Here is a 25,829-nt window from a genome sequence, read left to right on the forward strand (position 1 = left end):
TAACTGCATATAGTAGAAAATGTTTAAAGCTGATTAAGGGGTCGCTACTGAGCAGCCAATGGAGTAAGACGTGTGATTTGACACTTCTACAGAGTTTATGTTAATTGTTATTTTATAGCGCAATTTAGACTACTTTTTTGACATATTTACCCCTAATGTATTTTGTGAAAGCTTTTTCCACCACCTGGACGTATTATCATGGCTGGTAAAACCACTAAAACCTGTGCCACAATGACCCAACAACTGAGGCCTGCTTCACAGGTAGTGACCTCAGATGGGGCTTTGTCTTCACCCCGCAGCTCCACCTTTCCGAAGGAAGTCATGCAGGTAATTGATGTCCCTGAGCAAGAATTACTAAACTTGTTGAAAGAAGTCATTGCGGAGATCTTCAAAACCGATCTTCGAGCGGTACTGGGTGATGATTTGTCCACAATTAGAGCTGACCTCAGTTAAAACACAACTGGCAAATGATAAGGTCGCTTCAGATAAGGTTGGCTGCACTCAGAGGTACAGTGGGAGAAATGTCATGATCAAAAAGAATGTTGGTTGACCGTTGGAGAGTTCATAATCCAGTAATTAAAAAATTCTCCTTCTTCTCTCAGGTCCATCAATCATACTCAAGAATAGTTTATTTTTTCATAAATAACAGCTGTTGCTGTCATTGATTACTCAAGTATTTTAATATCAGACCATGCACCACTATTTCTGGATATTCAGTTGTCCACACACAGATCTACTCCTCCTCTTTGGAGATTTAATTCTCTATTGTTGGCAGATAACAAAATTTGTGAATTTCTGTCTAATTCTATTGATGAGTTTCTCCTTTTTAATCAGAACGAATTTACATCATCTTCTTTACTTTGGGAGTCACTGAAGGCTTTCCTCAGAGGGCAGATTATTTCATAATCTTCTCATTGTAATAAAAAAACATGAGGCTAGGCTTACAGAACTCACTTCTGCTATTGGTATCCTTGACCAAGAGTGTGCATCCAATCCCTCCCCAGAACTGTTTAAGAAACATCTTAACCTTAAGACAGAATTTGATCTCATCTCCACTAAGGATGTAGAGTGACTGTTATTGTAGACACGTGGCACTTACTATGAACATGGGGATAAAGCGAAATGACTATTGGTTCACCATTTGAAACGTCAGTCTGCCTCACGTTTGATACCTAAAATTAATAATCATGTAAACATAATTGTTACAGACCCCATAGAAATTAATGCTATGTTTAAATCATTTTATGCTTCTTTGTATAAATCTGAATTTCTGGCCAATACTACTATTATGAATCAGTTTCTGGACAACCTTGAAAACCCTACCATTGATTCTGACCATGTACAAGTTCTTGTACATAGTCAGAATCAATGTACAAGAACTCGATGCCCCACTCTCCCTTGAAGAAATAAAATTCTTAATTAAAGCGATGCAGTCCAATAAAGCCCTGGGACCTGATGGGTATCCTATAGAGTATTTCAAGAAATTTATTGATAAATTGGAACCTCTACTTCTGTTGATGTTTAATGAATCCTTAGAAAATGGTTTGCTTCTATTTACTCTGACCCAAGTTTCGATAGCTCTTCTTTTGAAGAGTGACAAAGATCCAACTTTATGTGGTTCCTATAGGCCCTTCTTGTTGTTAAATGCTGATATAAAAGTTCGGACAAAAACTATAGCTCTGCGTCTAGAGAGAGTGTTGTCCAGCATTATTTCTGAGGAGCAAAACGGTTTTATCAAGTACGTCATTTATTTTTTAATATTTGTACTCTTTTAAATATTATTCATTCAGCACATTCCGAAAAGATAAGAGATTGTGATCTCAATGGATACAGAAAAAAGTATTTGATAGGGTAGAGTGGGATTATTTACTTGCTGTATTAAAAAATTTGGTTTTGGAAATAAATTTATTAGCTGGGTGAAATTACTTTATACATCACCTCAAGCCAGCATTCAAACAAACAATGTGTGCTCAGAGTATTTTCCACTGGAATGTGGGACACGTCAGGGCTGCCCTCTGTCTCCATTTCTATTTGCCTTGGCCATTGAACCACTGGCCATTTCGTTGCGAACCTACTTTGTTTAAGGGTGTCATTAGGAATGGCGTCGAACACTGACTATCATTGTATGCAGATGATTTATTGCTCTATGCATCTGATCCTGTATCATCTGGTCTGCCCGGTATCTTGTACACTCTTGATACATTCAGCTCCTTTTCTGGATATAAATAAAATTTTCAGAAGAGTGAATGTTATCCAATCAACACAATTGCTTTGCAACTTAACCACCTGGACATGCCCTTCAAAATCACTCCCGCTGGATTTAGGTACCTTGGTATTAATATGACACGTACATTCTCAGGTCTTTTTTCTGCAAACTTTAATCCACTAATAACTAAAAAGAAATCTGATCTTCAGAGATGGAATAGTCTGCCTTTGTCTCTGATTGGGAAATTTAATGCTATTAAAATGAATGTTCTGCCCAAATTCCTCTTTTTATTTCTAACAATTCTTACCTAATCATTCTTACCTAAGCAATTCTTTGACTCATAAGATAAAATGATTAATTCTTTTGTTTCGTCTGGGGGATCTCCCAGGGTGCATAAATGATTACTTCAGAGATGTAAGTCCAGCGATGGTCTGGCATACCAAAGTTTCAGTTTTATTACTGGACAGCACGCATTCATAAGATACGGTGCTGGGTTGAGTCACCTCATTTAGCATGATGTAAGTTAGAAGCCCAGTCATGTTCTTCCTCATCCTCTATATCTGCTCTAATATATTCTTCTCTTCCTTTTAAAATTTCTTCGTATGTTAAAAATTCTGTTGTATTTAAAATTTAACACTGAAATGCTTCTCCTTTAGGTCCATTATGTGACAATCATCTTTTTCCTCCTTCATGTCTGGATTCTTTTTTTTTCAATGTGGTATAGCAAAGGTATACACTTTTCTTGATTTGTACTCAGAGGGATTTTTTAACAGTTTTGCTAATTTATCGTCATTGTATGGGCTACCTGCCAAATACCTCTTTCGATTTTTTCAAGTTAGGCATTTCGTTTGAAAATGTTTTTCTGACTTTCCCTCATCTCCCCCTCTCCAACAGTGGGAAAGTTTGCTTACATTTAAATCACAACAAAAAGGTGCTGTTTCTGAGAACTATAAACATATTCTGGATTTTTGTGATCAAACTACCTCCAAAACAAAGGCTATTTGGGAGGGGGAACTGGGACTTCAGCTTGGGGACAAGTGGTGGGATAGTGTTGTGATCGGTTTATGTAATGTTTCATGTGCTCGGTTTGCACTTATCCAGTTTAAGGTCATTTACAGGGTGAATTTTTCAAAATATAGGCTGTCTCAAATTTACCCAGATGTGACACCAAATTTACCCAAATGTGACAGATGCTGCAACTCACAATGTGTAAGGACGCGCCGGAGGTGGAAGGTTCACAATCCATGTGCAGATTTATTAACACAAACACAGCAGGCAAAAAACGTAGTCAAAAAGCAGAGCAGACAAAGTCAAAACCATGAAATCAGAGATAAGAGACAAATCCAAATCACAAGGCTGAATAACTATATCGAGGACACAAAAACAAGGTCTAAACACAGTATATATCTAGGCAACAAACAGAAAGTCTTGATACATACTCAAGGGAACGATATTTTGCGTAGAATAAAGTGAATGAGTCCCTTTTATGTGCGTGGGAACCGGAAATGAGTGGTTAGAATTCGGGAGAGGGCTCCTTCCGGTGTTCAGTCTCTTTGTGTGACGTGACACAATGTCACCTGAGTCACTTTTTTTCCTGTCCACAACTATATAATTATTTGTCAGGTTATTTCAGTACAATGTCCACTATTCTGGGAGTACATTTGCAACCCTGCCCATTGATTGCCATTTTTGGACTTCCCGATGAAGTATCTCAGTTAAACTCTATGCAAAAGGAAGCTATTAGTTTCACATCACTGTTGGGCAGATGTTTGCTTCCTCTTCAGTGGAAGTCCTCTATCCCACCATCTCACTCACAATGGTTAAAAGTTTAAAATGTTAAAAAGTTTGTAAACTTAAAAATGTATGTGTGTCTTAAGTTTGTCAGTTGAAAAGGGCCAGGACCCTGGGTGGGGGGTTTGTTTTTTCTCCTTATTTCTTTTTTTTATTGTCAGATTATCGTTATTATTGTTGTTGTTGTTGTTATTTTCCTTTTTCATGCAGAAACCATGTTAATCATTATGTGACATTATGTTTCAAATAAAAAGACTTTGCAAAAAAAAAATTAATATGGTAGGATGAGTAGACTGATAAGTACTGATAGAAAGTATACATTTTTAGACAGATTTTAGTGAACAGACTTTTAAAGGGAGTAAAACGACTAACACAAATCACATTCAATAATATAGAGGAAGGGCAGCGTGCTGCAGAGTGTCACAGGCATGCCGGCCCCAGCAGCACTTCCCCGCTCTCAATCACCTGTTTTCTAATCACGCCACTTGCACCCAAACTCCCAGATGCCTATTTAAAGCATTCACTCACCAGTGACAGTGGCGAGTATTAAGACTGTTCGCCTTGTTTCCATAAGTCAGTCTCTTGCCTTAAGTTCATTGAAAAGTACGTCCTGCCTGCCTGTTTTCCGTTTTTGCCTGCCAACCTACTTTACCTTTTTGCCTGAGTTACGTTTTGCCGTCTGCCTGCCTTGTTTGAATAAAGTGGCATTCGATTCACCCTCTGCCTCTCGAGTGTGTCGTTACAGAATACTCGCCCGAACTTACAACGATGTCTTACCTGTAAGATGCAAGCCCCGCCCGCCGGCACACCTCCCACACCAGATGCAAGCCGGACCACCTCTTGCACCAGATCCGATTACTGAACTGGCGGCCTGTCCCGTGGCAAAACCAGCGGCATACTCGGGTGAGGTGTCGGAATGTCTGGGATTCTTAATACAGTGCCAGCTTTATTTTGATGTTGTTCCCCAGCAGTTCCCAGACGACCGCATGAAGATCGCCTTTATGCTGTCGTTACTGTCCGGTGAGGCTTGATGCTGGGCAGAGGTATTGTGGACGTCCAATACACCAGCGCTTGGCACGAACGCTTCCGCCCTCACGGTGCATGACAAGCTGTTTACCCTACGGCAAGCCGGGAACACCGTCCGAGAGTATACGCTTCGCTTCTGCATGCTCAAGGCCTTTAGTGGCTGGAAAGTGGCGGTGTTACTCGCGGCTTACCGGCGGGGTTTACGGCCCGAGATCTGATGGCAGATGGCGATCTACAACGACTCTGCCGACCTGGAGTCATTCATGCTGAAGGCACAATGTGTGTCTCAACATCTCGCCGTGGTCGCCATTGAGGAGAACAACAGGGCCGATACCTCATCTTACGAGGATTCCTCCGCACCAGAGGCCATGCAGACCGATGAGTACCATCTGTCCACGGGCGAATGTCAGCGGCAGCTCCAGCGTGGACTCTGTTTGTACTGTGGAGAGCCAGGTCACTCCATCCAGACATGCCCAGTCCGTCCTCCATGCCCAGTGGTGAGTACCATCCACCTCAGTTCCATTCTGACCAATCCACAGTACCATGATTCCACTCTAATATACAGCTCTACAAAGCCCGGGTCTACAAAGCCTGATGTGCTACCAGATCATGACCATCCAGGGAAAACTGCTGGGTCGCGGGCTGGTGCAGTGGATTACCCCCTAAATGACCCTCTGTATTGGCTGTCTGCATGAGGAGACACTCTCCTTCCTGGTGTTGGAGGAGGCCCGGGTGGATATCATCCTGGGACGCCCCTGGTTAGTGCTCCACCAACCCTACATCAGGTGGAGCACCGGAAGCATTGATCAGTGCAGCGACTACTGTTTCCAAAAATGAGACAGCCATACTGGGGGCCACAAGTGTCGAGAGCCCTCAACAGAATACTGTGGTGGACGTCCCTACCGAATTCTAGAGCTACAGGGATGTCTTCAGTAAGGCCGCTGCGACGAAACTGCCACCACATCGACCCTGGGACTGTGCCATAACCCTCCTGCCCGAAACTAAGATGCCCAAGGGGCGTATCTACCTTCTGTCCATCCCGGAGCAAAAGGCCATGGAGAAGTATGTTCAGGAGGCACTATGCCAAGGATTTATCCACCCGTCCACCTCCCCGGTGGCTTCCAGCTTCTTTTTTGTGGCCAAAAAGGATGGTGGGCTCCGGCCGTACCCCCTGCCCCTGGTCCCTGCGGCGCTCGAGGAACTACGTGGAGCTCACCTTTTCACCAAGCTGGATCTGCAGAGTGCCTACAACCTGATCCGCATTCAGTGTGGAGATGAATGGAAAATGGCCTTCATTAAACCAACCGGGCACTACGAATATAGAGTCATGCCGTATGGACTCTCCAATGCCCCCACTGTATTTCATGAATTTCATGAATTAAATTTTCCGTGACATGCTCCACCGGTTTGTGATTGTATACATCGATGATATTCTCATCTATTCATCCAACCGGTCGGAGCACATCAACCATGTTCAACAGGTGCTCGACCGTCTCCGCCATCACCACCTCTACCTGAAACTCGGAAAGTGAGAGTTCCACCAACCCATCATCCAGTTACTGGGCTACATCATTTCCGCAGGGGGCATTCAGATGGACCAGTCCAAGGTGGAAGTGGTGAAGAACTGGCCGCAACCTCATTCTATCAAGGAACTTCAACACTTCCTGGGGTTTGCGAACTTTTACCGTCGCTTCATTGCCAACTTCAGTGCGCACACCGCGCTTTTTACCTCCCTTTTACGCGGCAAGCCCAAATCGCTGCGCTGGACGACTTCCGCAGTCAAAGCCTTCCAAAAGCTGAAAGCCGCCTTCTGCTCTGCGCCGACCCTAGTTCACCCAGATCCCAGCCGACCTTTCGTGGTGGAGGTGGACGCTTTGGCTTCTGGAGTGTGGGCGGTGTTATCACAAAGAGGAGGTGAACCTCCTGTGCTCCACCCATGCACCCTTTTGTTGTCCCCAGCGGAGCAGAACTACGACATCGGTGATCGGGAATTACTCGCTATTAAGCTGGCCCTGGAAGAGTGGCGGCACTGGTTGGAGGGACCTAATCACCCTTTCGAGGTAGTCACGGATCATAAGAACCTCCAATACCTTAAAGAAGTGAAATGCTTGAACCCGCGGCAAGCTCGTTGGGCGTTATTCTTCACCTGGTTTCACTTCACCCTCACGTATCGTCCAGGTAACAGAAACACTAAAGCCGATGCACTATCCCAGATTCATTCACCCGAGCCCTAGTCGGAAGAACACACGCCCATATTCGCTCCTGATCTCTTCGTCTGCCCTCTTCTATGGGCCATCAACGAAAAAATCCGTGCTGCCACCACTAACGAACCCGCTCCGCGGGGAGGTCCAGAAGAGAAAACTTTTGTCCCAACCTCTCTCCGTTTATCTCTTTTGGACTGCATTCCTCTCCGGGCTCTGGACATCTGGGCAGACAACGAACCCTCTCACTCCTCAAGGGCAGGTATTGGTGGCCCAAAATGGCGCTCAATGTCACACAATACGTGAAAGGATGCCCCGTCTGTGCCGTGATCTCCACACCGCACCGTCTACTGGCTCGTTGCCCTTTCCGATCCCTCATCGTCTCTGGTCCCACCTGGGGGTCAATCTCTCCACAGACTTACCCTTGTCCAATGGCTTTACCACCATACTCGTCGTGGTAGATCAATTCTCCAAGGCGTGCAAACTGATACCTCTCAAAGGCCTACCCACAGCTCTGGAAACTGCAGAGGCTCTCTTTCAGCACTACAGTATCCCCAAAGACATCGTGTCCGATAGAGGACGCCAGTTCGTTTCCAGAGTATGGCAAGGTTTCCTCAAACAACTGGGAGTATCAGTGAGTCTGTCCTCTGGCTATCACCCTCACACTAATGGGCAAACAGAACGTAAATTCCAGGAAATCGCACGCTACCTCCGAGCGTGCTGCCACGATTACCAACAGGACTACCAACAAACTCCCGAGTAAAAAGCTCAGTCCCCGTTACATAGGTCCCTTCACCATCCGGCGGCCCATCAATGAAGTGACCTATGAGCTCGAGCTCCCAGAGCGCTACCAGATTTCTCCTTCTTTCCATGTATCTCTCCTTAAACCTTACACTAACCCAGTTCTCCCTCCTTCCACAGAGCCTGAGGTGTCGCTGCCGCCCGAGGTTGACACAGACAACACCGTCTACCAGGTCTGGGACATCCTAAATTCCAGGCGTCGAAGCAACCGCCTGCAATATCAACTGGGAGGGATATGGCCCGGAGGAGCGGTCATGGGTGAATCAAGAGGACATCTTCGACCCGTCGCTGCTCTACGAATTCCATCAGCACCGTCTGGACCGTCCCGCTCCCAGAGGCTGCAGCCGCCCCCGTCGCTGCTCCCGGACAGGGTTCTCAATCACCTGATTTCTAATCACGCCACCTGCACCCAATCTCCCGGATGCCTATTTAAAGCGCTCACTCGCCAGTGACAGCGGCGAGTATTAAGACTGTTTGCCTTGTGTTTCCATAAGTCAGTCTCTTGCCTTAAGTTCATTAAAAACGTCTCGTGTGCCTGCCTGCTTTCCGTTTTTGCCTGGGTTACGTTTTGCCTTCTGCCTACCTTGTTTGATTAAAGTGGCATTTGATTCACCCTCTGCCTCTCGAGTGTGTCGTTACACAGAGGGTGTTGAGTAAGTATACACTTACAACACCAATATACACATCTTGTTAAAAGCAGAAATACCGATGACATGCGGCATGTGGGAAACAACAGCTAACAGAAGTCCACTAAAACATTTCTCCATGTGCTGGAAAGAGCAAAAGAAAAGTAGAATTGAAGTGAAGCTTCATCCCATTATGAAGAGCATCATCATCTTCACCCTCTCACTAATATCAGGTCAGCTCTTTGTTTCTTTTAAACAAATATATAAAGTTATATAAAATTGTTTTGTATCTGTAATGCTATAGACAGTAAGATTTCCTTTTGACTGACAGGTTCAGTGGGCTGTGTTGTGACTGGCTATTCAGGAGGAAGTGTCATTATAATCTCTGATATAAAATGGGATTCAAGTCTTAGACATATTTGTAAGAACGAAACCATATCATGCATATCTATAATACGTACTGACACCACAGAGAATTCTGTTCAAGAGGGAAGATTCATGCTGTATGAAAACCAAAACCAAAAATCAGGAGGCTGGAGCCACAGGATGCTGGAACATACAGAATGGGAGTAGGGATTCAGATGAGCACTGATGTGAAACTAACAGTTATTAATGGTGAGGAAATGTTTAATCTCATTGTATTAATAAAACTCAAACATTTTTTTCCTTCCAAAACAAAGATAAGATATCACTAAAACATTCCACAGCTTTTGAGCTTGTCTTTTTGTTTATATAATTGACAGATTCTTGTTGCACTGGGACAAAAACAGCAAATGCTTATCCTGGACAGAATATCAGCATCATCTCTAACTATCCTGTGGTATACGACAGACACTACGTATATCATGAAACTTGACAATGGCAGTATTTTAAGTGACATTCTAGATACTGACACCCAATCCCAGAACAACAGATTCTCCATTTCTGATGACAGAAATGCTAAAGTTCTCAGTCTGAGCATCAGTAATGTGACAGAAGCTGATGATGGAGTTTATTTATGTGGAGTCTACAACAGAATGAACTCAGTACAGTATTTTTCCTTCTTCACAGAGATTCAGCTACATGTTAGAGGTGAAACTTTTACTCATGTTGTTTTAAATATGTGTGAATATTTACACTAACATATCTCACTAACACTAAATATGATTGATTTACAGGACAGTATTAAATTCATGTCTAAAGTTTTAAGATTAAGACTTAAGAAGTGATCAGGAAGTGACTAGCAACATACTGTACACACATACACACTACAAAATACATGTTTATGCTCATGTATGAAGTTCTGAGTTTGGTCTGTTCCTCTTCTGTATTGTCTCTGTTTCTGTCTCTAGATTTCTCACTTATCATCATCGTCAGTGTGTGTGTGTGTCTGTGTGGCTCTGCTGCTGATTGGAGGATTTACACTGCTGATGATTTACAAATGGAGACAGAAAAGAACACAAGGCATACACACACAAACTTACTTACACACTTACATAATCTATCATGTGTAAAAATCATTGCTGTCAACAGGAAGAAATTGTGACTTTTGTATAATTACAAAAAGACAATGGACATGTGAGTATTTATGTTTAATTGTGTTAGACCTATGTGTGTGTGTATCACATTTTATTTAGGCTGTTGGCACATTTTCGCCTACAGCTAGCTGCCTGTCTATTTACTTGTGCCCTTGTGAGAAAATGTTGTTATTCATCACATATAAGTTGCTACAAATAATTTGCAGGTAAACAGCTGTTGTATGAGACTGGGTTGCCAAGCTTCCTTGAAAATTCGGCTATACTAATGGATAAAAAACAGGAATGTGCATCGCCATAAATAGAGCTGAAAACTGTACAAATGCTAATGTGTGTTTGGGATTGATGAATGTTCTATCATCCTTTCACAATAAACACTAACAGTAATGTATTCCTTATTTTAGGCTTCTTCTGTTTATGAGAATGACCTGCCTAATTTACCACCATATGAAAACTTGAACATGAAAATGAGATCCAATCATCAGAATCTGGATTCATCTACAAACCAGTCAGATTCAACATACCAGACACTGGACCCACTCACCAACCAATCAGATTCAGGCTACATGTCTCTGAGTAACACCACCGACCAATCACATTCACACTACCAGTGCCTGAATCCAAGAACTCAGGTGAACTCAGTTTACCAGACCCTTCAGTCTTAATGCTCTATTTTTGTATTCTTTTTTATTATGGTGTAAGGTTATTAATTAAAATGTAGTTGTTGGCAAATTGCTATGATACAGGTTTGAGCATGTTGTTATTAGAAAATCGTTACCTCAGGGTGGTAATAGTTACACCCTATAATTCATTATTTTTCAATAACAGCACCCTTCACTGTTTTTTATTTTATACTTAACAAATTTTTTTTTTGTTATCAATGTAACCTGTAAAATGTTATGTAATGCAAAAAAATGCTGTACATATCATCTACATGTGAGTAAAATTTTAGTGACATGGTGAAATGATGTAACTGACTCCATAGCTGGTGAAGATTAACACCTGAGTGAGGGTTTTACTGTGTAAATATCAGTATTATAAGTGTATTTGCATATGGAGTGAAATTTGATTGCAAATTCAAATAATAAAAAACTGTGAATCATTGTTAAGTTCTATAATCAAGGTTCATGTGACAGTGTTGTTGAATCAATTAATCTATAAAACAGCAGAAGGAATTTCATACAGACTTCATTCTTTAAGGACAGATGTAGCTGCATAATCAGCATGTTTCACAAAATAAAATAAAACAAACAAATAAATGAATAAATAAATAAATTGCCACTAGAAGGAGCTCTAAGATTAACTTGGGTGCAGTATTTCATATACGCAAGTTTTCTAACTAGTACATCTATTAGTTATATTATATTATTAACTTATATAGTGAACAATAATAATAATAATAATAATAATAATAATAATAATAATAATAATAATAATAATAATAACAACTAGAATGCTGCATTTCCAGAAGAAAATGCAAGTGTGATTGCGAATATGTTGCTTAAACTATTGCAAGACATGCTCAAATAATAAAAAAAAAACCCTCCTCCCTCACTCTAGCTGACGTCACACACAGACACACACACACAGACACACACACACAGACACACACACAGACACACACACACAGACACACACACACAGACACACACAGACACACACAGACACACAGACACACACACACACACAGACAGACACACAGACACACACACACAGACACACACACACAGACACACACACACACAGACACACACACACACAGACACACACACAGACACACAGACACACACACAGACACACAGACACACACACACAGACACACACACACAGACACACACACACAGACACACACACACAGACACACACACACAGACACACACACACAGACACACACACACAGTAGCGGTCTGAAGTCCGTGAAAAATCCATTTAAAACTCCATGTAAAAAAACCTATAACACTTATCAGCATGAAAACTAATAGCACACCTAAGCAGCATTTTAGCGTTGTAAGCATGTTTCTAGTTATTACCGTTTAAGCGATATGTTGCTTAAACTATTGCAAGACATTCTGAAATAGTACATAAATACAACTCCGAGCCACAAAGAATGAAAACCATCACTGGCAAGTTAACTTATAAAGATGAGGTTTACATCACAGTACTTTGCGCTACACTGGGTTACAAATATAAAAGCTATACATGCTTAAGCTATTGCAAGACATTCTCACATGATATATACAAACTAAAGTCACAGTTAAAATATGAAGTTTAAACGAACTAGTGCGCGCGCTGGGAACAGTTTAAAGACGATGCATCCAACCTCTTCCCTCACTCTAGCTGACGTCACACACACACACACACACACAGCAGCGGTCTGAAGTCCGTAATGCATTTAAAAATGCATATAAAATAAACTACAATACTTATCAGCATGAAAAGTAATAGCACACTTAAGCACGGGCGCGCTAACAAATAAGCTAAAGTGCAGCTTATAATACTCCTGAGATCAGTGGAGTAAAGGGAGTAAAAAAGCAAGGTGACTTATAAGCAAGTTGAAACAGGCTTTATACAACTCGCTGCACGGCACCTAGCGCGAGCCTCCGTTACATATATAAAAACTATACATGCTTAAACTATTGCAAAAAATTATCGAATAATAAACACAAAATAAAGTTACAGTTAAAATATCAAGTCTAAACGAACCAGCGTGTGTGCTCTGCTTAAATATCAGTTTAAAGACGATACGACTTAAAAAAAAACAAAACAAACCTCTTCCCTCACTCTAGCTGACGTCTCTCACACACACACACACACACACACAGCAGCGGTCTGAAGTCTGTGAAAAATACATTTACAAATCCATATAAAAAACTATAATACTTATCAGCATGAAAAGTAATAGCACACCTAAGCAGCATTTTAGCGCTGGAACCATGTTTCTAGCTATTATCGTTTAGGACTGGTAACGTTTTACATACTTGTTTACGACATCTACAGATGCGTTTTCGGCACCTACCGAAAATCCCCGAGAAAGACCGAACTGTACGGAAACCAGGAAGGGAAGTCCGTGAAAAATGCATGTACAAATTAATATAAAATAAACTACAATACTTATCAGCATGAAAAGTAATAGCACACATGATCATAACATGGGCAACATTTTAGCGTTGGAACCATGTTTCTAGCTATTACCGTTTAGGACTAGTAACGTTTTACATGCTTGTTTACGACAGCTCCCGAAAATCTCCGAGAAAAGCTGAACTGTGCGCGCTCTCCTTAAATGCCCGTGCGGAAACCAGGAAGTGAAGTCCGTAACAATCGCATTTAAAATTAATATAAAATGAACTACAATATTTTTCAGCATGAAAAGTAATAGCGCACTTAAACACATGATGAACATTTTAGCGTTGGAACCATAATTTTAGCTATTACCATTTAGGACTAGTAGCGCGCCCAGGAAATGGAATAATAATAATAATAATAATAATAATAATAATAATAATAAATAGTCACAATAACAAGAGTATTAATAATAATAATGTCTACTGGAGTGAGTGACACTCGTAAAAAAGAATCATTTCAGAAAGTGAGAGATGCCAAGCAATAAACAGAATGAATAAATGAACAGAACTGAAAATTAAAGATAAACTGCAATGCCAAATGCTGAAGATGCTTAGCTAAGGATTACAGATGTGGACTGGACCCAAAACAGCTTGTTTATATGTTCCATTTATGACTTTAGTAATAAATACATGGAAGACGATCACTTTGATTATAATAGAGTTTTACAGACTATGATAATAATACATGACTCACTGAAGTGTCCTAAAATAGAACAAAATGCTTTTAATTAGACAATATAGAGGCAACTTGTATAAATGTGCTAGTAAAAACTAATGTACATCTAGATTCTGCATTTCCTGAGCAGCAGGTCAAGCACAGCTTTGTTTTCAATCATCACAGCAACCATGTTATCAAAGTTGCTGAAGACATCAGTGTCTTACAGCTCATCGCCAAGGCCAGTGAGAGGAAGTGAGGAAGTCTGGTCTTTCAGCAAGACTAAAGTGGCAACTGGTGACTTCAGAAGAATCCAAGTATCTCATAACATTCTAACTGTTGGCATAATCTTGTAGATTACTAGAATGTACTCACCTAAGGTGAAGTTCAGCAGTAAAAACAGAGAGCAACTTCAGCGTCTTGGTTCTGCACATCATACACAACGGCAAATGCTTCCTGAACACCTCATCATTATTGATGAAGCCATATCAGCACCTATACTTCCTAAGAAGAATGAAGAGGACCGACCTGTACACACCCATCCTCAACTCTTTCTCTAGGCATATTCATTTCATTTCATTGTCTGTACCGCTTATCCGATCTATACTCGGGTCAAAGGGAGCCTATGTCTATCTCAGGAGTCATCGGGCATCAAGGCAGGATACACCCTGGACGGAGTGCCAACCCATCGCAGGGCATACACACACATTCACTTATGCAATCACACACTATGGGCAATTTTAGAGACTCCAATCAGCATAGAAGCATGTTTGGACTGTGGGAGGAAACCCACCAAGCACAGGGAGAACATGCACACACACACAGTGAGCGGGAGCAAGACTCAAAACCCAGGACGCTGGAGGTGTGAGGCGAAAGTGCTAACCACTAAGTCACCGTGCCGCCCTTCTTTAGGCATGTTATTATTAATTTTTTATCATTACAATTTATTATTTTTTTGGCAGCTAGCATAACAGCTGATTTTACATATATTTGTCAAATAACATTATTCAGCTAAATGAGCTTGGTTTGTTTAACTGTTTTCCAGTTTTTATGGTGTGAAATAAGATTAACCAGGATTAGGTTTTATTTCTTTATTTCTGTTTTAAAGCTACCGGTCATCTAGTTTTGTGAAAAAGATAAACCTGATTTATTTGCCACTTTAAATCCATTAAAAAAACACCAACAGAAATCACATCCAGTAATATAGAGGAAGTGAGCAGTGTGCTCCAGACGGTGTTGTGACAGTATACATTTAAAACACCAACACACGATATCCTGTCTAAAGAGGAAATTGCTCATGATATGCAGCCATTTGGGCAGTAACAGCTAAGAAAAGTCCACTAAAACATTTCCCTGTGTGCTGGAAAGAGCAAAAGAAGAGTAGAATTGAAGTGCAGCTTCATCCCATTATGAAGAGCATCATCATCTTCACCCTCTCACTAATATCAGGTCAGCTCTTTGTTTCTTTTAAACAAATATATAAAGTTATATAAAATTGTTTTGCATTACGTTTGTTTTAAAGTTATTATGTACTGTTATAGAGATTAGTAAGATTTCCTTTTGACTGACAGGTCCAGTGGGCTGTGTTGTGACTGGCTACTCAGGAGGAAGCATCATTATAATCTCTGGTGTAAAATGGTATTCAGGCATTAATAGATATATTTGTAAGAAAGAAAGAACATCATGCACTGATATAATACGTACTGACACCACAAAGAATTCTGTTCAAGAGGGAAGATTCATGCTGTATGAAAATACAGGAGGATTTGTGACAGTTTTAATCAGGGGTCTGGAGCCACAGGATGCTGGAACTTACAGAATGGGAGTAGGAAGTCGGGAGACAACTGATGTGAATCTGTCAGTTACTAATGGTGAAAAAAGGTTTAACCTCATTGTATTGATAAAACTGAAACATTTTGATCTTCCAACACAAAGTTAAAGTTTTTGTTTCTATAATTGACAGATTCTTGTTGTCCTGGGCCAAAAACAATGCATGCTTTTCCTGGACAGAATATCAGCATCATCTCTAACTATCCTGTGGTATACGACAGAGACTACAAGTATATCATGAAACTTGACAATGGCAGTATTTTAAGTGACATTCTAGATACTGACACCCAATCCCAGAACAACAGATTCTCCATTTCTGATGACAGAAATGCTAAAGTTCTCGGTCTGAGCATCAGTAATGTGACAGAAGCTGATGGTGGAGTTTATTTATGTGGAGTCTACAACAGAATGAACTCAGTACAGTATTTTTCCTTCTTCACAGAGATTCAGCTGCATGTTAGAGGTGAAACTTTTACTCATGTTGTTTTAAATATTTATGAAAATTTTCTCTAGATCTCACTAACACTAAATATGATTGATTTACAGGACAGGATTAAATTCATGTCTAAAATTCAGATTTTTTTGTTTTACACAACAACCACCACCTCCATGTTGACAAAAGCATCATCACAAAAATCTCATCTGTTAGTAGATCAATGTGTTACTATCAGGGGATCAGTGTGTTACTATCAGGGGATCAGTGTGTTACTGTCAGGGGATCAGTGTGTTACTATCAGGGGATCAGTGTGTTACTATCAGGGGATCAGTGTGTTACTATCAGGGGATCAGTGTGTTACTGTCAGGGGATCAGTGTGTTACTGTCAGGTGATCAGTATGTTACTGTCAGGGGATCAGTGTGTTACTGTCAGGTGATCAGTTTGTTACTGTCAGGGGATCAGTGTGTTACTGTCAGGGGATCAGTTTGTTACTGTCAGGGGATCAGTGTGTTACTGTCAGGGGATCAGTGTGTTACTATCAGGGGATCAGTTTGTTACTGTCAGGTGATCAGTGTGTTACTGTCAGGGGATCAGTGTGTTACTATCAGGGGATCAGTGTGTTACTATCAGGGGATCAGTGTGTTACTGTCAGGGGATCAGTGTGTTACTGTCAGGGGATCAGTGTGTTACTATCAGGGGATCAGTTTGTTACTGTCAGGTGATCAGTGTGTTACTGTCAGGGGATCAGTGTGTTACTATCAGGGGATCAGTGTGTTACTATCAGGGGATCAGTTTGTTACTGTCAGGGGATCAGTGTGTTACTGTCAGGGGATCAGTGTGTTACTGTCAGGGGATCAGTGTGTTACTATCAGGGGATCAGTGTGTTACTGTCAGGGGATCAGTTTCTTACTATCAGGGGATCAGTGTGTTACTATCAGGGGATCAGTGTGTTACTATCAGGGGATCAGTTTGTTACTGTCAGGTGATCAGTGTGTTACTATCAGGGGATCAGTGTGTTACTGTCAGGGGATCAGTGTGTTACTATCAGGGGATCAGTGTGTTACTGTCAGGGGATCAGTTTCTTACTATCAGTGGATCAGTGTGTTACTGTCAGGGGATCAGTGTGTTACTGTCAGGGTATCAGTGTGTTACTGTCAGGGGATCAGTGTGTTACTGTCAGGGGATCAGTGTGTTACTGTCAGGTGATCAGTGTGTTACTGTCAGGGGATCAGTGTGTTACTGTCAGGGGATCAGTGTGTTACTATCAGGGGATCAGTTTGTTACTGTCAGGGTATCAGTGTGTTACTGTCAGGGGATCAGTGTGTTACTGTCAGGGGATCAGTGTGTTACTGTCAGGGGATCAGTTTGTTACTGTCAGGGGATCAGTGTGTTACTATCAGGGGATCAGTGTGTTACTATCAGGGGATCAGTGTGTTACTGTCAGGGGATCAGTGTGTTACTATCAGGGGATCAGTGTGTTACTGTCAGGGGATCAGTGTGTTACTATCAGGGGATCAGTGTGTTACTGTCAGGGGATCAGTGTGTTACTGTCAGGGGATCAGTTTGTTACTGTCAGGGGATCAGTGTGTTACTGTCAGGGGATCAGTGTGTTACTGTCAGGGGATCAGTTTCTTACTATCAGTGGATCAGTGTGTTACTGTCAGGGGATCAGTGTGTAACTATCAGGGGATCAGTTTGTTACTATCAGAGGATCAGTGTGTTACTGTCAGGGGATCAGTGTGTTACTATCAGGGGATCAGTTTGTTACTATCAGGGGATCAGTTTGTTACTGTCAGGGGATCAGTGTGTTACTGTCAGGGGATCAGTGTGTTACTATCAGGGGATCAGTGTGTTACTATCAGGGGATCAGTGTGTTACTGTCAGGGGATCAGTGTGTTACTATCAGGGGATCAGTGTGTTACTGTCAGGGGATCAGTTTCTTACTATCAGTGGATCAGTGTGTTACTGTCAGGGGATCAGTGTGTTACTGTCAGGGTATCAGTGTGTTACTGTCAGGGGATCAGTGTGTTACTATCAGGGGATCAGTTTGTTACTGTCAGGGTATCAGTGTGTTACTGTCAGGGGATCAGTGTGTTACTGTCAGGGGATCAGTGTGTTACTGTCAGGGGATCAGTTTGTTACTGTCAGGGGATCAGTGTGTTACTATCAGGGGATCAGTGTGTTACTATCAGGGGATCAGTGTGTTACTGTCAGGGGATCAGTGTGTTACTATCAGGGGATCAGTGTGTTACTATCAGGGGATCAGTGTGTTACTGTCAGGGGATCAGTGTGTTACTATCAGGGGATCAGTGTGTTACTGTCAGGGGATCAGTGTGTTACTGTCAGGGGATCAGTGTGTTACTATCAGGGGATCAGTGTGTTACTGTCAGGGGATCAGTGTGTTACTATCAGGGGATCAGTTTGTTACTATCAGAGGATCAGTGTGTTACTGTCAGGGGATCAGTGTGTTACTGTCAGGGGATCAGTGTGTTACTGTCAGGGGATCAGTGTGTTACTGTCAGGTGATCAGTGTGTTACTGTCAGGGGATCAGTGTGTTACTGTCAGGGGATCAGTGTGTTACTATCAGGGGATCAGTTTGTTACTGTCAGGGTATCAGTGTGTTACTGTCAGGGGATCAGTGTGTTACTATCAGGGGATCAGTGTGTTACTGTCAGGGGATCAGTTTCTTACTATCAGTGGATCAGTGTGTTACTGTCATGGGATCAGGTTGTTACTGTCAGGGGATCAGTGTGTTACTGTCAGGGGATCAGTTTGTTACTATCAGGGGATCAGTGTGTTACTGTCAGGGGATCAGTGTGTTACTGTCAGGGGATCAGTGTGTTACTGTCAGGGGATCAGTGCGTTACTCTCAGGGTATCAGTGTGTTACTGTCAGGGGATCAGTGTGTTACTATCAGGGGATCAGTGTGTTACTGTCAGGGGATCAGTGTGTTACTATCAGGGGATCAGTGTGTTACTATCAGGGGATCAGTGTGTTACTGTCAGGGGATCAGTTTCTTACTATCAGTGGATCAGTGTGTTACTGTCAGGGGATCAGTTTGTTACTATCAGGGGATCAGTGTGTTACTGTCAGGGGATCAGTGTGTTACTGTCAGGGGATCAGTGTGTTACTGTCAGGGGATCAGTTTCTTACTATCAGTGGATCAGTGTGTTACTGTCAGGGGATCAGTTTGTTACTATCAGGGGATCAGTGTGTTACTGTCAGGGGATCAGTTTCTTACTATCAGTGGATCAGTGTGTTACTGTCATGGGATCAGGTTGTTACTGTCAGGGGATCAGTGTGTTACTGTCAGGGGATCAGTTTGTTACTATCAGGGGATCAGTGTGTTACTGTCAGGGGATCAGTGTGTTACTGTCAGGGGATCAGTGTGTTACTGTCAGGGGATCAGTGTGTTACTGTCAGGGGATCAGTGTGTTACTGTCAGGGGATCAGTGCGTTACTCTCAGGGGATCAGTGTGTTACTGTCAGGGGATCAGTGCGTTACTCTCAGGGGATCAGTGTGTTACTATCAGGGGAGCAGTTTTGTTAGTGCTTCACACTTATAAGTAGTCCACTATTAGAAACAGAAGGTTCTATTTTCCTTCTTCTACAACGTGATGTCATTAAAGATTTCAAATCAGCTCTTCTGTACACACATATCCACTATAACATACATGATTGTAGTTATGATTAAAGATTATGGTAATGTACATGTTTGGTTTGTTCCTGTTCTTTATTGTCTCTGTTTCTGTATCTAGAATCTTCCAGTACCATGATCATCATCATCATCATTGTGTGTGTCTGTGTGGCTCTGCTGCTGATTGGCGGATTTACACTGATGGCCTACAAAATGAGACACATGAGAACACAAGGTAGAGTTTCTTGTATTGAACACACACAATTGATATCATGCCTCAGTATTTAAGATGAAGATTTTAGAATTGTTAGTGTCAGCTGGATGAAACTGAGCCTTTTCTTTTGTGTATAATTATAGATTCAGCACCTTCATCCAAAGACAATGAACAGGTCAGTTTATATGTCTGAATGTGTTGTGTGTATCAAGCTCAGTGGTGGTCAGTAACGAAGTAAATGTAATTCGTTACTGTATTTAAGTATCTTTTTCCAGTATCTGTACTTAACTAAAGTATAAAATGTTTGAGACTTTTTACTTTCACTCCGCTACATTTTGAAGTAACGTATCGTACCTTTTACTCCACTACGTTATCCCACATCTCTCGTTACTTGAATTAACAAAAAAAGTAGTTGTCCAATCACAGCACAGCAAACCGCGCTACAGTCCGCGCATTTTATTTGAACCAACGCAACATATCTTTTTGTTTTCATTAAGTGCAGAGAGTGCAAACAGTGTCACAGCCTGAAATACTATAGCCTACAATGGAAGAAATCCCTAACCACATCCCGCACCTCTACACCGATGCAGTTACCTGCAGGATTTCATTTAGAACAGAAGAAAGACTCTTTTATATTCAGATTTCTGCTCTGCCTCAGTAACATACAATTTCATCTTACAAGAATTCAACATCACATTTGCAAAAATCATAATTATCATAATTATGTAGTGTATGGCTAGTTACGCTTTAGTTAGCTAAGTAAGCTAACATAATCAGTACCTCTTGAGCAGCAGTCTATATTAAAGTTACTGATGTTATACCGCAAAACAATAACCCAAATAGCTCAACTTTTATTTCTGATATTTGACCAGTCACCAAGTAACATTTTCATAGTTTTTTTTTATGTAAAGCAGAATAAGATTAGTGCACAAATACTGTCATTGCCCCAAAGCATGAGTTACTAAATACTGAAATATTGACAGTGCTGAATTTAAACTTTTTTCTTCTGAAACTTTCTTCTCTTGTCATTTGTATAAAACTGATTCCCCAGGACACAGGCATGATCTCAAGTCCTGCTATTTTACAGCCCCATGTTCCTTGATTTAGAATAATGTTAACTGACATCTGTATCATTTTCATTTCTAAGACCTTGTATTAACAGGCATGTGTGAGTAGAGTGGCAGATTCTTCTCACATGAACTAAATAGTTAATAGCTAATAGTTAATCATGACATTAGAGCTATAAAGCTGTAGATTTTAAAACATAAAAAGAAACATAAGATCAACCAGTATAATACTTTCCTTTCTTTAAAATTAACTCAACCACTTGAAATAAAAGTGCAGTATTTGAAAGAAAACCAAACAAATAATTTTTGTATCACAAGTGTTACTGTGTTATGTAATGTAAATAAATTAAATAACAAATTAGCTGCCCTTAAATATAAAATACCACATAAATAAAACTAACACACACTGCACTGTTTCAAAAAGACACTGCTCTGTTCATTCACTACTTTCATGTTCTTTTGCAAGAAGATTAGTATGTCCACGTTTTCTACTGAGAGACAAGACCTACTTGCAGTGACAATGTACCCTAATGTAAACACGATGCTGAAGTGTTTGCGGGAGGGAATATCATTTCTTTCGCCGTCAGTTGACACACTGGGGTGATGTCTCAACAGATGAGCTAACGTATTGGAAGTGTTTCCATTAAGAAAAGCAACACGTGTTCCACAGTGCTTGCAAACTGTGGCGGTTTTGTCCACCACTTTCTTACCACTGTCGTCATATGTAGCACTAAATCCAAAATAGACCGAAGCGATACTGTTGGTGCCTCCTCTAAAAACTTTGAGTGGCTTGCCCTTTTTGCAGTTGACCTGACACTCCTAACATTCGCCTGGGACACTACACATGTCTCGAACCGTGATAAAGTAAATTGAACGGTTCAGATTTTTTTCATGAACCGTTCCACCTCTAACAAATGCAGTACTTTTTTACTTAAGTACATTCGGATACACGTACTTTTGTACTTTAACTCAAGTAGAAATTCATATTGAGGACTTCTACTTTTACCGAAGTAACATTTTAAGTAAGGTATCTGTACTTTCACTTAAGTACAGGAGATGTGTACTTTGCCCACCACTGATCAAGCTAAATATGGAGAGAAATATTCAAAAAATGTGTGTGGTATTAATGGAATTATGGTTTGTTCAGAAAAATATTAATATCCTACAATAACTCATAACTTGTAAGTATGTGTAAATTTACATACAAGGAAACACAAATATGAATCTCTAATAATCTCGGCTTCAATAGTATAATTTATAAATTTGGATGAATTACCAAACATTATGTGAGCTGTTTCATATTTATGACAAAAAGCAGTGCAAAACAATTATACATTTTCATTCTTGTCAACTCTCAGGTTCACCCTGGTCAATGCATTTACGAGGAGATTGATCAGACCACACATGTTTCTGTAACAGACACCGAACTTTATATGGATGTTACATCACACAGTCCTGATACACAGATCTCCTCCACGGTACCACCACAAGAACAAAATCTCACTTACACCACTGTGAGTTTCCAGAAGAATCCAGATGATGCTGCAATCACCTTCAGAAAGGAGGAATCTACAACTGAGTACGCCACTGTCCAGCACACCTCAACAGTGGAATAATTTGATTATGCTTTCACCAAAATGTGCTTTCAACAAAATATTTGTTCTTTTTTTGGTCTGTTTGTTAGTGTTGTCAAATAACAAATAAATGCCACCTGCTATGACATTAAATGTGTTATTTGCTTTTGTAAGCACCAGTGTGGCAATTTAGTTTTAACCTAAAATTAATTATTTGTCACATATACATTACTGTACAGTGAAAACCTTTCTTTGCATATCCCATCCCTGGAGGGTTGGGGGACAGAGTGCAGGGTCAGCCATGATGCAGCACCCCTGGAACATGAAGGTTGCTCAAGGGTCCAACAGTGGCAGCTTGGTGGTGCTGGGGCTTAAATCCTGATCTTCTGGTCATATTCTGACCCGAAATTGCCCCTAGTTGTGAAAGAGAGTGAGTGTGTGGACTTGCATTTGCATCCCTCCACAAAGAGAGGTACTAACTTCCACCTCTTCATTTAGTAGGGATCAGAAGCAGAGCTTGAATTGTATCAGAAACCATATACTCGATTTATTACTCACATTATACCCATATACCTGATTCTCTACGCACGTTGTTCTCTATTATAGTGTTCTGTGTAATGGAATCACTGATTCATCACAAAAATCCCCAGCTTTTTTTTACATTACTCTAGTTAGCATACATACTGTATGTAGTAGGTGGTGAAAACAAACGACTTATTTTTATTGCTTGATTGAATGAAATTGATGTCAGAGAAATAATCACTGTCAGTAAAGGTGACTCATCTGCATAGTGTCTATCTGCACAAAAAACAAAACACACAAAGCCCACTTTAAAAAAAAATGTCCCCTGATTCAAGACAAGTTGAAAATCATACACAGTTAAAATGAATAAACATCACACACCATTACTGAATTTTACCACTTATTCAACTGAAGAAAATAAAATGGCAGTGTCATTTCTTTTGGTACTTTCAACACATACTTCCAGTCTTCACAACACTGTGTGGTATTTAACAATTTCCTGTTGGTCAAACTAAAGTACATTGTTGCACAAAGGGGAAAAAATTGCTTTACAACTGGTGGTGTGTATTCTGTATCACACTTTTTTAAATGAAATAGAAAACAGATAAAAGCAGATCTTAGTGTATAAATGTGTTGTGTATATATACTGTCTATATGTATGTATATATATATATATAATACTATATTGCCAAAAGTATTCGCTCACCTGCCTTGACTCGCATATGAACTTAAGTGACATCCCATTCCTAATCCATAGGGTTCAATATGACGTCGGTCCACCCTTTGCAGCTATAACAGCTTCAACTCTTCTGGGAAGGCTGTCCACAAGGTTTAGGAGTGTGTTTATGGGAATTTTTGACCATTCTTCCAGAAGCGCATTTGTGAGGTCACACACTGATGTTGGACGAGAAGGCCTGGCTCTCAGTCTCCGCTCTAATTCATCCCAAAGGTGTTCTATCGGGTTGAGGTCAGGACTCTGTGCAGGCCAGTCAAGTTCCTCCACACCAGACTCTGTCATCCATGTCTTTATGGACCTTGCTTTGGTCACTGGTGTACAGTCATGTTGGAAGAGGAAGGGGCCAGCTCCAAACTGTTCCCACAAAGTTGGGAGCATGGAATTGTCCAAAATGTTTTGGTATGCTGAAGCATTCAGAGTTCCTTTCACCGGAACTAAGGGGCCAAGCCCAGCTCCTGAAAATCAACCCCACACCATAATCCCCCCTCCACCAAACTTTACACTTGGCACAATGCAGTCAGACAAGTACCGTTCTCCTGGCAACCGCCAAACCCAGACTCGTCCATCAGATTGCCAGATGGAGAAGCGTGATTCGTCACTCCAGAGAACGCGTCTCCACTGCTCTAGAGTCCAGTGGCGGCGTGCTTTACACCACTGCATCCGACGCTTTGCATTGCACTTGGTGATGTACGGCTTGGATGCAGCTGCTCGGCCATGGAAACCCATTCCATGAAGCTCTCTGCGCACTGTTCTTGAGCTAATCTGAAGGCCACATGAAGTTTGGAGGTCTGTAGCGATTGACTCTGCAGAAAGTTGGCGACCTCTTCACACTAAGCGCCTCAGCATCCGCTGACCCCGCTCCATCAGTTTACGTGGCCTACCACTTCGTGGCTGAGTTGCTGTCGTTCCCAAACACTTCCACGTTCTTATAATACAGCTGACAGTTGACTGTGGAATATTTAGGAGCGAGGAAATTTCACGACTGGATTTGTTGCACAGGTGGCATCCTATCACAGTTCCACGCTGGAATTCACTGAGCTCCTGAGAGCGACCCATTCTTTCACAAATGTTTGTAAAAACAGTCTGCATGCCTAGGTGCTTGATTTTATACACCTGTGGCCATGGAAGTGATTGGAACACCTGATTCTGATTATTTGGATGGGTGAGCGAATACTTTTGGCAATATAGTGTATATATATATATATATATATATATATATATATATATATATATATATATATATATATATATATATATATATATATATATATATATATATCAGTGACGGACTGTCAGGGCCAGCAAGGCCTTCTCTGCTGGTATAAACAGCACTGATCTGAATCAGTGACTTGCATGTTAATATATTTAATATATTTTTCCATGAATGTGTATTAAATTATTCCCAATAGTCTATTCTCTACATTTCATAGCTTTTCTTTCGGTTGCACTGCTTCCAGTAGTGTATATTTATGATGAGTATTTCAATCATATTTCAGCTAGTGGCTGACATCATGGGTTATTTATTTTTTATTATTTTTGCTGCAGTGAAAGGAAACTTCTGAGACTGAATTCTGTTAATTTGTTTTTTTGCTATATGTAATGTAATTTTATTCATGTTCGCTACAAGATCCTGTGACACAACGCACTGTTATACAGTGTTTCTATACTCACTGCGTCTCATTTCGGATGCTGTGTCCTCCGGAGATTGCAGTTTGCTGCATACGGCATCAAGAATGTCTTTTTTGAGAAAAGTAACCATAATAAAATATTATGACTATTCCTTGTGAGGTGTGAAATACTGTAGCCTAATTTCTTTTTTTACTTTGCTATTTAACGGTTGATTAGTATCTATTGCCATGGCATCATAAT

The 25,829-nt window shown here is 40.9% G+C and overlaps 1 protein-coding gene and 1 pseudogene across 1 annotated transcript; both read left to right on the forward strand.

Annotated features, from left to right (window-relative positions):
• Positions 1–8,347: 8,347 nt before the first annotated feature.
• On the forward strand, positions 8,348–10,748 carry LOC131365805 (polymeric immunoglobulin receptor-like; annotated as a pseudogene).
• Positions 10,749–15,261: 4,513 nt separating this feature from the next.
• Positions 15,262–22,862, forward strand: LOC131365803 (uncharacterized). The gene is made up of 6 exons (XM_058409671.1): positions 15,262–15,391; positions 15,514–15,813; positions 15,906–16,235; positions 19,969–20,082; positions 20,205–20,236; positions 22,487–22,862. Exons 1-6 carry the CDS (start codon positions 15,352–15,354, stop codon positions 22,742–22,744), a joined length of 1,074 nt encoding a protein of 357 aa, XP_058265654.1. The 5' UTR covers positions 15,262–15,351; the 3' UTR covers positions 22,745–22,862.
• The last annotated feature ends 2,967 nt before the right edge of the window (positions 22,863–25,829 follow it).

Source organism: Hemibagrus wyckioides, linkage group LG15, assembly GCF_019097595.1.
Source record: "Hemibagrus wyckioides isolate EC202008001 linkage group LG15, SWU_Hwy_1.0, whole genome shotgun sequence".
NCBI lineage: Eukaryota > Metazoa > Chordata > Actinopteri > Siluriformes > Bagridae > Hemibagrus > Hemibagrus wyckioides.

What these genes read in the sequence shown, in the direction of transcription:
- LOC131365803 (XM_058409671.1), top strand. Translation starts at nt 15,352, where the DNA reads ATGAAGAGCATCATCATCTTCACCCTCTCACTAATATCAG. An exon ending in GAGACACATGAGAACACAAG is followed by an intron (nt 20,083 to 20,204) that starts GTAGAGTTTCTT and finishes GTATAATTATAG; the next exon opens with ATTCAGCACCTTCATCCAAA. An exon ending in CATCCAAAGACAATGAACAG is followed by an intron (nt 20,237 to 22,486) that starts GTCAGTTTATAT and finishes GTCAACTCTCAG; the next exon opens with GTTCACCCTGGTCAATGCAT.